This window comes from Onthophagus taurus, chromosome 7 (assembly GCF_036711975.1).
Source record: "Onthophagus taurus isolate NC chromosome 7, IU_Otau_3.0, whole genome shotgun sequence".
Taxonomy (NCBI): Eukaryota; Metazoa; Arthropoda; class Insecta; order Coleoptera; family Scarabaeidae; genus Onthophagus; species Onthophagus taurus.
The window spans coordinates 36839271-36854386 of NC_091972.1; the positions used below are offsets into that span (position 1 = coordinate 36839271).

Sequence of the window (15116 nt, forward strand, 5' to 3'; positions counted from 1 at the left end):
CTTCGCGAAGCTGTTTGAACAAATCATGGCAAACAAGATGGAATTCTACACCAAAGCGCGAATGTCTAAACATCAACATGGTTTCTGCAAAGATAGATCCACAGCCACTAACCTGTTGAGTTTTACCGAATACGTATCTAGGGCACTAGATCGCCGTGGACAGGTGGATGTCATATACACGGATTTCTCACGGGCCTTCGATTGTTTAGATCTCTTCTTGTTGACGGAAAAGTTGGAGAAGTTTGAGTGTGATTGTTCTCTTACACGGCTTCTGTCATCCTATGTGTCAAATAGAAGACAATACGTCGAGTTTGCTGGTATTAAATCGAGAAAAATAAGCGTTACTAGTGGGGTACCTCAAGGATCCATACTTGGCCCTCTACTGTTCAATATTTTTGTAAATGACTTACCAATGAGCTTTAGCACGAATGCCCTATTGTATGCAGATAATCTGAAGTTGTTTACTACTATTGGTAGTGAACAGTGTACTACTATGTACTACTATTGGTAGTGTACTACGAATAGATTGATTCTGAATACTTCCAAATATCAGGTAATGACATATAGCCAGAACGTAACACCATCAATTTTGATTATGAACTTGGGGCTGACTGCCTATCGCGCATTTTTGTGGTGAGGAATCTCGGTGTGTGGTTCGACCCTGGTTTGTCTTTTAATTTACATGTTGACAAGGCGTCGACGAACGCCCTCAGAACACTTGGATTTATAACAAGATTTATAACACAATAATAAATCTCTACTTTACACTCGTAAGAAGCAAACGTGAGTATTGCTGTATTGTTTGGTCACCATCTTATTTAAGGTACATCATCACCATCGAGAGGGTATAACGTAAATTTATTAGATTCATGCATTTCCTGGACTTTGGTCATTATCCGCCTCGAGGGAAATTGAACTATCCATATCTCTTACATCGTTATGGACTCCAGAGCCTTGAAGACAGAAAGAAGTGTATGTCAGCAACGAAGTTTTTACTACCAATCGCGGTCACACAAATATTGGACTGAATTCCCCATTCAACAAATTAATGCGAGCTGCTAATACGACCGAATGTGTATCATTCTTCGATGCTTAACTTAACAGTTTGTTGAATTGTTGTTATTTGTTTTTTCATTGAATGTGTTTTCTTTCTTTTTCTTTTTGTTTGTATACATTTACTTATTGTTATGTCAATTAATGCTTAATTATGTTGTTTATAATATTATCTCTCTTCTTTCTGTTGGGATAATAAAGTTATTATTATCATATACAAAAGATGACGTCGTCTGCTTGCATTTGATGGAAACTACGCGATGTCTGGCAACGTATTTTCTTCTCTTCATTCATTGAATTATACCTTAAATGCTTATAATTAAATTCAGCCCTTAAAACCTTTGTTGAAATTTAATTAACATCCAAGTAATATAAAGTTTATATACTTAAAACCTTGAGATTAAAAAAAATATGTAAACACACATTACCTACTAATAAGAAACTTAAAGAACTTAAATATTTTCGTGTTTCCCACATTCCTCAAAAACACCCCTAAAATATAAAATGCACCCTCCACTACATAAACAAACCTAATCATATTTTAGTGAAACCCTTTTCCCAACTCACTCCCTATATTTTTTTCTTTGCCCCCTCAAAAAAATAGGTCACAGAATATTTTATCTCGAATTTCGACAGCCAGTAAAAGCTGTGTTTTACGAACCTATTCGGTTATAGCTGTTCGTTGCTCGGGGGTTTCCTCCCATTTTTTTTGTATAGATAGGCAACAACTGGCGAGGGCGCAGTTATCCAACACGCGCTAAATTTATGCGTATGCGTAAACAACGTGCAAGAAGTCGTTGTATTTTCGATCGACGATCCCAAAACATACATCCTGCGAGCGCGAATTTAGTCATAAACTCTCCGGTTGTGTTTATTTATTCTCCGGTCGTGTTATTATTGTTTACTTTGGAGTCCGAACGACATAACTCTGCGTGTTATAAAATTACACGTGGTGTATTAGAAAATTTGTGTTATTTTATTGGTCGTTAAAAAGTTTTGAAACGATTTAATATTTTATTACATAATTTACAATTTTTTTTTTAAATTCTTACCTTCAGTTGAATTTAACACATGGACGTTGATTGACGCAGGTAAAGCGTTTGAGGGATTACAAGTGTAGTTTCCATCGTGACTCTTGTCCGCTCCAGACACCTGAAGGATACTCGAGGACTTCTCCAGTAAAACGTAAACACCGGGGTCGTAATTGATCATTTTGTCTTCGTGGTACCAAAACACGTACAAAGGATCTTCTGTAGAATTTTTAAACGTGCAAACAAGACGGAGTTGAGAACCAGCGTTTAAATGAATATCCGGGGATCCTATTATTTCAGCTGTTGCCTCTGTAATTAATAGCAAAATTAAAATAAATATTTTGTTATTACAATTTTTCTTCATTCATACCCGCCACTTTGAGTTCAATAAAAATGCTTGTTGGTGGGTGAGTGGAAACTTGACATTCATAAAGACCAGCGTCGGACCACTGCACCTTTTTGATGTGAAGACCCCAGTTTTGCAAGTGCCTCACGTGCTCCACAAGGATTCGCTCGTCTGCGCTGTAAGTGTTGAGACCGACGGTCAACAACGAAGGAGTCTCTACTTTACGAAGCCAAGAGACCTGGAAAAAGGGAACGTCATACAGAAGTTGGAGTGCACGAGACGATCTCGAATTACAATTCCAAGAAAAGGCAATTTTCAACAGGAGAACTAAATGGAACTAAAGGGAGAATTGAAAAATAAAGGGAGGAGATGAATTTTCAAGATATCTAAGGGACTAATTGACCACTTATGTTTGAATAGCACAGCGTGTATTCGTAATCTATTCAAGTAAACCCATTCTTGGAATATACGAAAATTTAAATTTATTTGTAGAGATCTTTCTTGATACTTACCACACCATTACTGAATTTTTTAACGATGCAAGGTAACGTTGCTGTTCCCCCAAGTTGAACTTCAACTATTGTTGAGTTTTCAGTAGCAAATATGTTGCTTCTATCTACACTAACGACGTTGCCATTTCCTATCCTACCCTTGGAATTTTTTGGCAATTCATAACTACGTTTCAATCGATGATAATTCTCTGAATCTGTAACCAAAAATATAATAATCCTAAAAAATAAATCAAACAAAACAAAATTAATGAAATAGGTCGAAAACTAAGCGGGATCGGAAACAGAATAATGAATGCAGAAGCGCATAGAACAAACTTTCAGTTGCAAATACCAGAAATGGAAAAATTATTCGTTACATTTCTGCTCTACGCAATTTTCACTTCGCTAACAAGCAAAATGAAACATACATGCGATATTTTTAACAACAACGTTACTTTTATTCAAAGAGAACTGTTGTGGTTTTAGTTCAAATTTTACCTGGAAAAAAACAACTTTTAAAAATTATTAATGAGAAATCCCACATTGGGTTTTATATGAATTTCGCGAAAGGCCCCTCCATTAAGAAATGTGGTTATTAGACTTCGATGTAACAGGAGATTCCCGCTAGCAGACGTATAAACATAAGCATTATTATGACTGTTGATGAATGCAAATATCCTGCTATTGTTTTTAGTCAAGAGATATAATGCTTTGTTTTTTAAAATTTGATAGCAAAGTTATGAACCCAGACGAAATGTGACCTTAAAAAATCTTAGTCATAACACCAAGATAACGAAACCAAACAATTTAATGTAAAAAAACCTGCAAACATTTTTTCCGGATGGAAAAATTATTTTTTCTGTTTTTAAATGTAAGAAACAATTTAAAGAAATTTTATTTTCGGAAAAGTACTATGTATATAAACGATCATTTGTATCATGATAAAGTTGATGGGGCGACTAGGGTGCATTAGATGTCGAGAAAGTTTACTGTTGACTCCGTTTGGCAAGATAGCCTGCTAACAAAGATGATCGAGGCCATCCTGTAAGGATCCTAGTCAAAGGCACGACTTCCTTTCTGAAGATTGGGTACTTCCAGGTTAAAATGGGAGAGAAAGTGTCCAGGGTAAAAAAAATGAAAAAAGGTCTGCTGCGGGGATCTTGATGCCATCACAAGCCAGAACTGCACCGACACTTCGAATGCTGAACTGGTGCTGTAAATGATGGCGAAATGCATTGAATACGCAGAAGAAAAGCTACTTGAATGTCTCGAAGAACATATAAATCAAGAAAGAAAGCTGCTAAGAAGCCAAGCATTGTGAAAAGAACGACAAATATGCTATACTTTGTTTTAAGAAGACTTGCAGCAATAACAAATATAAAGATAATAGAGTCATTCAGTACTGAATACTGCTTCAAGACGCAGACATACCGGAAGCAATAAAAAAGAAAGCGGTTTATGAAATGCTAAAAGAAAAATGTCCAATTTAATGAAAAGCGTGAAAGAAAATAAAGATCTGTACATAGTAAGAGTAGGACAGAAAGGAGGACAAGAGGAGCCGGCGATTCAACCTCAATCCGACATTACCCTGCTGTTGATGGCAGAGAGTTTAGTAGCAAATTACCAATTCCCATACCTCAATGTTACCTCAATGTAACCGTCGGCACACTGCAGATAATAAACTAACGTCATAATCGAAATAGTTTTGGTATTAAATGTTTGCCAACATTGGGAATCAAATCAATACCTACCCCCCATTCTTCATTGCATCTTCAAAAGTTGCCGAGATTATTGTCGGCAAGATGGAAATTGATCTGTACATTTTACAGTTGTTGAGGATTACTATAAAACTTATTACCTCAACGTCATCATATTATTCATTATTCAGCATCGATAAAAATAAAAATCATGATTAGAGTCCGAAGAAGATACAAATTGTTAAAAAAATGGTGGGATATTTGTTTCTATCAGTTTTGCACAGATTTGCAGTAACTGTACTTAACATGAAATATGACTCAACAGTTGGAATAATCTGAAGTGTTATTCAGAACTCCTCAATTTCTTTCCATAAACTCCCAAGGATTATGATTACTTAAGCAGCTAAGAATTACGAATACTTAAACCGAAATAAAATTTCCTAAGACACTGAATAGTGTATTGGAGCCACTCGAGATTGAAGATGCCCTGTCCGGAGTGAACGACAGCTAAACAAGAATTTAGAATACAAAAAAAAAGACCACCAAGTGTAATGGCTGGTACGACGAAGAATGTAAAAAGCCACCGTTATAAAGAATAACGCATATTAGTAATGCAGAATACAAAAACGCAAAACATAACACGGAGCTTTTTAAACAAGAGAAGACAAGATAAACTGATTCATAAAAGGAAGAAACAAGAATACGTGAACAAGCATAACAAGGAACAAGAAAGTGTGTAATGTGTCTAAAAACTTTGAGATACATCAAGGCCTAAGACAGGTTGTGTACTTTTCAACCTGACACTCGAGGATGTTACACGAAGCTCTGGCATAACAACGTCTGGTACAATTATTAACAGGAGTGTACATCTAAATCATGTACACAATATGACCTAGATACTCACAGTACGCCCGTAATACGCAGAAAATCTGAACATCATATATCCTAGAGATGTTAGAGATCAACCAAATATTGTTAACTTCGTCAAAGTATGCCACCTGAGATGGGTGGAGAATGAGCGAACAGGAAATAATATGAAAAATAGTAACATAAATACACCAGGAACAGCGAAAAAGGGGACCAAAGAAACTTAAAAATCAGGGGATAAAGACGTATTAATGTTTTTTGACAATATTATCTTTGATCAAATCTTCGTCATCATACAAAAACTGTTTGTTGTACTGTGTAATAAACTCAGAGAACAGCACGCATGTGCGATTAAATTTGCTCAACGTCTTTTATCTCAACTTAATCGTTTTGAAAAGAGAAAAAATTCGGTGAGACATGAATGTGCTACCGACATGTTAAAGTTTTGGGATATCTTGTTAGCGGTGAATTTTTGTCTGAAAGAAGAACCATAAAGTGTAAAGAAAGAGAGTTTCCAAATTTCGATGTGTTACCATTCTCGAGCATATTATTAGCTAAATTATTAAACACATAACTAATATAGAATATAATAGGAAATAAAACGAATTTAATTACTTCTTTTTTGCATTAGAGAAGTAGGTAGTTTCAACTAACAATATCAGACAGGCCACTGTTTGTTAATAAGTAAAAAAATTGTTTGCATTTACTAAGGGGTTCATGGTTAATATTGATTACTTGGCTATGTAATGATACATAAAACTTCCACGGAAACAAGTACGTATAAAAAACTTTTTGCAATAGCTTAATTTGAATTGCGAATTTTCGTCATATTCTATAAGTTTACCTATACACTATAAAAGCAAAGAAAAAAACGGAATTGCCACTTCAAATAAAAATAGATCTAAAAATTCCCGTTTGACCCTCGTCAACCCGATGAACTTTGAATGCAAAGTACATAAAAAAGTATGTGAAAATTGAGCTCAATTTTTAACAACCCCATTCGAAATCTATTTTCATCAGCTTGCGTAAACGACTTTTGAAGCTCAAATTACAAAATTTTAATAATTGGCAGATTATTTTTGGTGGTACAGAATGTAGCTTTTCGCTACTTCATTAGAAATCGAACAAACTTGAGAAGATGTTATATGTATAAATAAGATAATTTTATATAATTTTTAACACTTAAATTAGTTATTTCTAGACACTTTTTTACAACTTTTCATATTTTTAAACAATTTCAACGGTGGTAAGCTTACGGCAGTCGCTGTGGCGTTGTGGTGTGTTAATAATATTTTCTTGTCAGAAATATAAATCCGTTAGGAATGACCTTCATTTTGAAATTTAACAGACACATGGCTAAATCTTTTTGCGGGGTGAATTGGAAGGCAGAGTAGGGTGTAAGTACATAAAATCTCAAAAGTAGTGAGAAGGAGTGAAGGTGCTCCGATTTAGGCCGCGGGGAAGAAAAACGATTGCTACCGATTTACCCATATTAATGGATAAGATGTAATTCGAAAAATTGGTGGCCCTTAGCTCAAGAAGAAAAGAGTGCTTCAGAAGAGAACAGTACGTTAACACCTTTAGGATGATCGAACGGAAATATACAATCGTGATCAGATCCGCCTACCACACAGTGGCAACAGATATGGTCGAGGCAGTTACAGACGGCATCGGTGAATAAAGGAATTGCGAAGACAGATATACACCAGCAGGTTATGGAATGGACATTTGCAGGTAATTTTGCACAAAGCTAGACTATCCCTGTGAACTTGTCGTAGCCTTTGTGGAGAAAATTGGGGTCTTACCCCTGAAAGACTGTACTGGCTCTATGTGACTGTGGTTAGACCTATGATCACACACGGAGCAGCAGCCTGGTATAGGAAAATCCGACAGATTTCAGTTATCAGTAAACTTTCAGGAATTCAACGAGTAGCTGGAATAGTAATCTCTGGTGCGATAAGCACAACGCCAACTCTAGCAATGGATGTTCTGCTTGGTCTATCTCCTTTGCATTTACAAATAGAGAAAGTGGCTAGAACTACCATTTATAGATTTAAGCAATATGCTCTAAACTGTCCTACAAATGGGCTGCGGAAGACATTATAAGCACTGATACTGTGTTATCAAGGCCGTCAGATTTGGCGGGATCACTATCAGTGATTAATGCTCGATACCAGATTGTACTGCCTGAACGGCAGTCCTGGATCGAAAATGAAAATTCTCTAGTGCAGACAGATATTTGCAGAGAGGGGTGAAGAATTGGGCTGTGCGGTGAAATTTGATAGCGATGTCTATCGAGGTACAAGAGATCCTTAGGGTCGCGGTGCAAGGTTGGTTGGTCCGCCTACCCGATATGTAAACTATGTAATGTTATGTAATATAATACACCAGCAGGGCAAGTCTATTTATCAAAAATTTGTCAGTATGGCCGAATAAAAATCTTCCACAGATCAGTCCATAAGACAAGCGAGCATTGGTCATGACAGCTTTGGACATACATACATAAAACTAAGAGACTCAAGCATGACCGGTGCCGGTTTGGTTAACAGAAACGTAGGTTGCTGGTGCGTAATGTATTTTATTCTACTCAGATCCAAGAGTTGGGTTGGGTTAAATTTGGTTGAGTAATCAATAAATAATAGATTATCTGCAACAACGTAACCATTCGAGAATAGTGCTAGTGACGATTGATTCAGAAATATGGGACGCATCTTAGAGGGATAAGCAGCTGGGGTGACTTCTTCTAACCGGACGGTGGTCCTGGTCTTTGTGTTTCTGTCCATTTAGCGATTCGTGTCGAGCTCAAGCAACATGGACCCCGTTGCCAACGTCGACGTAGGTATCGACGTAGGCTCTCAATATGTCCACGTTTCGTACTCTGACTCGAATTGTAATGCCTTGTATACTCCTTAAGGTTCTCAATTCTGTAGTCCTCATTATGACTTTTCTGTGGAATGTCTCGGCTGTGGTCATAGTCACTCATAGGTGAGTACATGTCAGACACAGGTCTCGAATATTCAGACTTTCCATTCTATACCTATGTATTTGTGGTGCCATATTATATCTCTTAGGCAACCTGATGGTCTCGTTGCCTTATTTGCCTGATTCCTCACCATTTCTCATCTATCAACCGTCTGTTGCTCGATGTTTCCACCCTCAGGTAGTTAAACGGCATTACTTTTACTATTATACGATCATTCACAACTAATTTGCGTTTTGTTTTTAGCAATTACCATCGATTTGGTCTTCTCGCACGCTATTTCCATATCAAATTTTTTTTTCTATTCATGTAAATTTGTATAGTATGCGTTGTAGGTCGGCATCGATCTCCGCTGTTAGTATGGCATCATCTACATAACAGGATTCGTAGAAGGCGGTTACCCACTTTGAATCCGGCGTTAAACAAACATGGGCTGAGATTAACGCCTTGCCACATTCACATTTCCTTCTCTCAGTAGGTTGATAATGTTTCCTACCCTTATTCTGTTGAAAGCTTGCTTCAAGTCTACAAAACAGACAAACATAGGTTTGTCGTACTCAATTGACTTTCCTATCAGTTGACTTATAATGAAGGTAGTGCCTAGTTTTTTCGGTAATTTTTTGCGTCAATATTTAATGATTAAGGTTAATAACTTTGCTATTGAGCTCAGTAGGGTAATACCTCTGTAATTCTTTTTCGCCCTTTTTTATATATGAGAATCGTCAATCGTCGTTGGAAGACAAGCATCCAATCTTCTGGTGTTTTTACCACCTTCAGATTCTGATATATTGCCTGAAATTACAATAAAATGTAAATGTTGCAAAATTTTTCGGTTGATCACTAAAGAATCGTTGTGATTTAGTTCAAAACATGAAGAACGCTATATGGGCAAATCTATTTCATTAGAACTCCATGAATTGGGCTGGAAAAATGGGTAAGCAGCCTTGACTCATGGTGCTTTGTCAACGTGCTTCAAATGCCTTATTTAACACAATTATACTATATTGCCAAGTGGTGTTTTGTCAGCTATCAACCCTATTTATGAAAAGCTGTGCTTCTAGAGCGAAGTGTTGGTTTGGCAGCTATCTCGCCAAACAACGAATGATATTTTTGGTTTAAAATCAGAACGTTTTCTATAACATACATTAAAATATTCAATTAATCATCAAATAAAGCCTTAAATCAAAAATTCCATCGTTATAGTAGAAGTTAAAAGGAGAGAGACAAACATTAATTATCTCAAAATCCGTTACTTTAAATACACATTAATAAACATCACTAAACCTTTTTCATAATGACTGTTTATTATATTTAGTATATATTCATTAATATATTTATTTCATATTTTAATAAGAAATATGTGCTCGATTTAAATTAATACATAAACAATTCCTTTATGAACTCGCAAAAAAAATTTTGTTATGAGCACATAGTAAATAACTTCCCTTTTGAAAATCTTATTAAGTCGACTTAATCTTCTAGTCGTGATATTTTATTCAGAAAACACAATAGCAGACAAAAGACCTTGTTAGGCCTGCGCTTGAAAACGGCTTAAAGTATGCAAATAAGTGCAGTACTGTATAGCGGAGCGAGTCGACGTCAAGGAAGAAGAGGTAAGTCTGCCGTTGCAACTGGCGAAGGCCAAATTCGCCTCCTCTGGCAACAAGTAATCCAATTTTCCGAACAACGGACAGCTCCCGAGCTTTCGAAAACGCCTCTCCCGACAAACTTCTTTTTTACTATCCTTTTTATTACCCCTTTATCGGCAATATTAATATCGCATTATGCCCCCTTCCTTGAAGGCTTTTCTTTTGCCCGGGACCAAGCATCAATGGAAGCTTTTTCCCGAGGCCATTATTGGTCGCCAACATAAAAAGAGACCACGGCATGCATACCCAATGGCTTTTTTTTTCCTCTAGGCTTTTACATCTCGAAGGCTCGAGGCAATCTTTTCCTTCTTCTTATTCTTCTTCATCTCGGGGGGAGGGTTTCGTCGCGTTTATGAATAGATAGTATGCTGTCGTTTATCGAAAGGTTCTTAATGTTCTTGGGTGTGACCGCTTTTCAAAAACGACGAGCCGAGACGTGTTAAGTATTAATAAATACCCATGACTATAAAAAATCTCTCTACCTTCTTACAAATTTTAATAAATACTAATTTAGAGTTCATTTTTACGGCGATTTGAAAACGGATGTTCTTAAAAACCCGGAAGACGGTCGTATGCAAATACAAGTTGAGCTAGAAAAGATAAAAGAATCTAAAGTAGACCGTGTAACGCACGCGATTTTCATATTTAACTGTTGCTTTCCGTGTCGGTAGGTTGCATTGTCCGCACGTAACCGCACCATCTGTACATTTTTTTTCTGTGTGTTTCGAGTTACACGACCAAACCGCTGTTTTAAATCGCCGTTAATTGTATTACGACTGTTGGTACAATACTTCATGCGTAGTAATGGTGCATAATGTATAACGTAGTTCGATTCAAATCTGTGGTATCACTTTAGATTTTTTAAAAAAGTCCATTTGCATATTTAATCGAGTCGTTTAGACACGAAAGAAAACCTAAAAGTAAACTGTTTAATTAACCCATTACAACTTTTTTTTAATTATGTTTACATTTATGGTTTCGATTTCACATTATGTGCAAGCTACTCATTAAAACTTTTTCAGTCAATATTTGATAGAGTTTCTATTTACAGATATAAACCATTTAAGGCATAAAATCTTTAATAGGTTCTCAAAACCGAACGCAATCACGTTCTCGTTTTTAAATCGTACCTTTAAAAGCGATCGTATAATATACGATCCTTTAAAAAAACGGGCTGGTTTACTTTAGTAAAACACTTCGGCGGTGAAAAACTGATTTCCACAGTTCGAGAGTAAACTGGCATTTTTATAATTCTTCTCTCGTCTCGCTATTGCCGTAATATCCGCTTTGATGTTTACGCTGATGGAAGCATTTAGGTTGGTGATCATTACCTTATACGCAGACCGTAATAAGGATTCCTAATCCTTTTGGATGCCTGAAGGTTTAATATCGTACCCAACGCTCTTTACTTTTAACAATCTAGAATATCTTCCCATTTTCGCCATCTGGTTTTCATAGCACCTTTTTACGAAAACGTCTTTTACAAAGAATTAATTAATAATTAACGATTTTGTATATGTAATATACAGAGTGAGAAAATTTTATAACGCATAGAAAGATTCATTTCTAAACCTTGAATTTATATCTAATCGTAAGATGACGTGTACGAATTAAAGATGTATGTAAATAGAATCGAAAAGAAAATTCAAGAAAACGTAGATATTTCGAATGCACAATTCATAGAATAAAACGGGCAAAACTGAGAAGGAAAGTTTGGAATCTTCGACACACTTCTGTTCTGAAAGAACAGAAAATTTGTGTAAGTCCCATGAATAGAGTCACGTTACTGTCGAAGTGACTATAAACTCGAAGCTGAACTTCACAGATTGTATACTGCCTGAAATACACTGAAAGACTCATACGGTATATTCTGCAAAACAGTTTTAGAAGTCATCAACTTTTTTACAACCATTACGTATTCTCATCATTAGCTTTGATTGGGAGCAGAATCTTCAATCCAACCCAACGCATCACAAACGTTTCAAGGAATTATTATTATAGGGATAAAACGGACGGTGTGATGGTTGAGTGAGATTACAGACATTACCTAAAGAAAAAAAAACTACGGCGAGTAGGCGATTTTATAGAAAAGAGATAACTAAGTCAATGCGGTTATTTGCAGCGAATGCAAAATGCAAGCAAACGTTATAGTTGGCAAGAAAGCAAGGAAGTGGAAAGAGAGGACCATGTCAAACTTGAGTCAAGGCATTAAATGACATAATTATCAAAATGATCAATTGTGCAGAAAGGAAACAATTTTGCTGGAAACAAAAAGGTTGGGCTAAGTTCATACACGGTAGATTGCGTACTTCAATGTGTCAGCATTTATATTTGGGAACGACACTGAGCTCGGATGGAAGGGAAACCAAAGATATTATTAGAAAAATTACCCTAGCTAACAGAACTTACTTTGCATTGTCCCACATATTGAGATGAAAAATACTCGGACTTCTACGTTATTTTTTTAACGCGCATTTTTTGAAATAAAATTGTAATGTACAGATGTTCCAAAATTGAGATATAGGTGTTATAATTTTTAAATATTTTTGTTGTATTTATGCATTCTACGTAAAATTCTGAGTATTTTTCATGTAGCACGCCCTATGTCGATATCCAGCTATCATCCAGATATTCATACTGCCACAATGTATACCAAAATTTATGGTAAAAAGGGACTGAAGTGATCATGGCACTGAATTACGAGTAACAAGAAGAAATCTCGCAAGCAACTATACCTATTCTGTAACAACTGTTTTCACAAACTAAGAATAAGACGTTGTTTATGAATGAATTCAATGATGAATAAAAAGATGTTTTGTATCAATAGAAAAGCAAAGACTAAAAAATGAAAAAATTTATAACCCTTAATATTATGTTGGGTAAGTAATTAGCCGTATTACCGGGAATGTCTTTCAAGATTTTTCTATCAAAGGCGTTAAACGATAATAATGCTAATCCTAAAAAGAGGATTCAATCTTAACTTATAAAGGGCTATGAACAGAAGAAAAAGCATCAACTTTTTTTTATATACAACAATTAAAACTGGTCTAGTTAGAGCAATCATAGATAATAAACAGGCTGATTCAAAAAATCGCTGACATATTTCTAGGGCAGGTAATACATCAAAAATTAAGATGAAAAGTCTTAATATACATGGGCTTGCAAATGCCACCTGAATGAGATATAATGGTGTCAAAGTTTCTTTAAAATTAAACATTATCTGCAATAAAAAAGGCTTTTTTAAAAATATTTTCAACGCCACTGCTAATTTTGTCAATCAAACAAGTATTTTCGTGTAAAGTGATCAATTATCTATTAATTGGTCTCTTACAAATCTTTGATTAAAGCAACAATTTTTGATTGGATTAACAAATTTTCTACAAGCGTGTTTTTTTTAAACTATTGCTTTGATCAAAGTTTTGTAAGAGACCAATTGATAGATAATTGTTCACTTTACACGAAAATACTGCCCGTTTGACTAAATTAGCAATGGCGTAGAGAATATTTTTAAAAAAGGGCTTTTTATTGCAGATAATGTTTAATTTTAAAGAAAGTTTGTAACTTTGCTTTATCTCATTAAGGAGGCATTTGCGACCACATGTATATTAAGACTATTCATCTTTATTTTTCATGTATTATCTACTCTAGAAGTCTATCAGCGGTTTTTTGAATCTCCCTGTATATATCTGAATTCTTACAACTTACACCAATGAAAGACTCTAAAAAAGTTACCCATATTTTATTCAACACTTCCACATTCTCATGTAGGTGGAGTAGTTCTTTGTGCTTCTTTGCATACCTTTTGATTTCTTCTTTGACCATTGGGATTTTAAAATCTCTGTATATATCCTTATTCCTTATATACAGTGTAAGGAATCATGCGTCTGTATTACTTGGATATGGTTCCCTTTCGCACACCCTTAGAGTTGTATACCATATAACCATACAGGTTTTAAGTTCTAAATGTATACAATAGTTTTGTTATATGTACAATGATGATCTAAATTTAATATTCATTTATTTCTTTTTCTCTCGTACAACAACTTAGTCTTCAATAAACATAGGGTACCTCAAGGTTCTGTATAGGGTCACATATTATTCTTAATCGTTATGCAGACAAAAAGTATTCTTTTTGCTGATAACACCACGACTTTAAATGTATCTGCGTCCTTACAGGAAATGAGACAATGGATAATGCTATCTCTTAATTAAATGAGTCTAAAACACATGTTTTATATTTCTCTCTGAACTTGATTTAAACTATCAATCTGAACTTATTAAATATCTCGGTATCTATTTAGATTCAAAACTAACGTGGGATGCACACGCCTTTAAGATTACAAAAAAAATAAACAAGAGCATATTTGCAATAAGAAATTTAGTCAATATAGTACTACTCGAGGTAGTAATAAAGGCCTATTATGGCTGTTTTTATCTTCACTTATCTTATGCGATCCTGTGCAGGGGGCACTGTGCGCATGCGTTACAAGTATTCCGAACTCAGAGGCGATATGTCAAGGTGATGGCTGGTATAGGTTTTGCTGAGTGTTGTCGACAGAAGTTTATTGATTACAAACTTTTGACACTGCCTTGCCTGTATATACTCACTTGCATGATGCACGTTAGGAAAAATCTGCCTTCTTACTTAAAAAATAATGACTGTCACAATTGCAATACCCGAAATATGAATGATCTTATTACAAATTACAACCGGGCGGCTAGGGCGAGAGATTGTCTATACCTTTTAGTTTATTATCTTGTGTCTGCTAAATTTTCTGCAAAGGTGTCAACTTTCTGTTTGTTTCCTCCTTCCCATTCTTCTAATTCCTTAATAATGCCTCTTGGGTTCACATTCTCTTGCCAGTGGCTTCTTGCTACTCATTTATCTTTGACAAGGTCATGAATACCTGATAACTACTTGTTTCTTTTCGAAATATGTTTTGTTTCTCTGGTATTATGTTAAGCAAAAAGCTATATATTCCCAAATCATATTTCAAGGCAA

The 15116-nt window shown here is 35.5% G+C and overlaps 1 protein-coding gene across 4 annotated transcripts in view; it reads right to left on the reverse strand.

The window, feature by feature from the left end:
• Positions 1-15116, reverse strand: part of LOC111416977 (limbic system-associated membrane protein-like) — an 88111-nt gene that overhangs the window by 13937 nt on the left and 59058 nt on the right. For all 4 annotated transcript variants that reach the window (XM_071197759.1, XM_071197760.1, XM_071197757.1 and 1 more), the window contains 3 exons: positions 2943-3136; positions 2455-2668; positions 2106-2393 (listed from right to left, as the gene is read on the reverse strand). In XM_071197759.1, coding sequence (XP_071053860.1) covers positions 2106-2393; positions 2455-2668; positions 2943-3136 — 696 coding nt within the window. The remainder of the gene's footprint in view (positions 1-2105; positions 2394-2454; positions 2669-2942; positions 3137-15116) is intronic.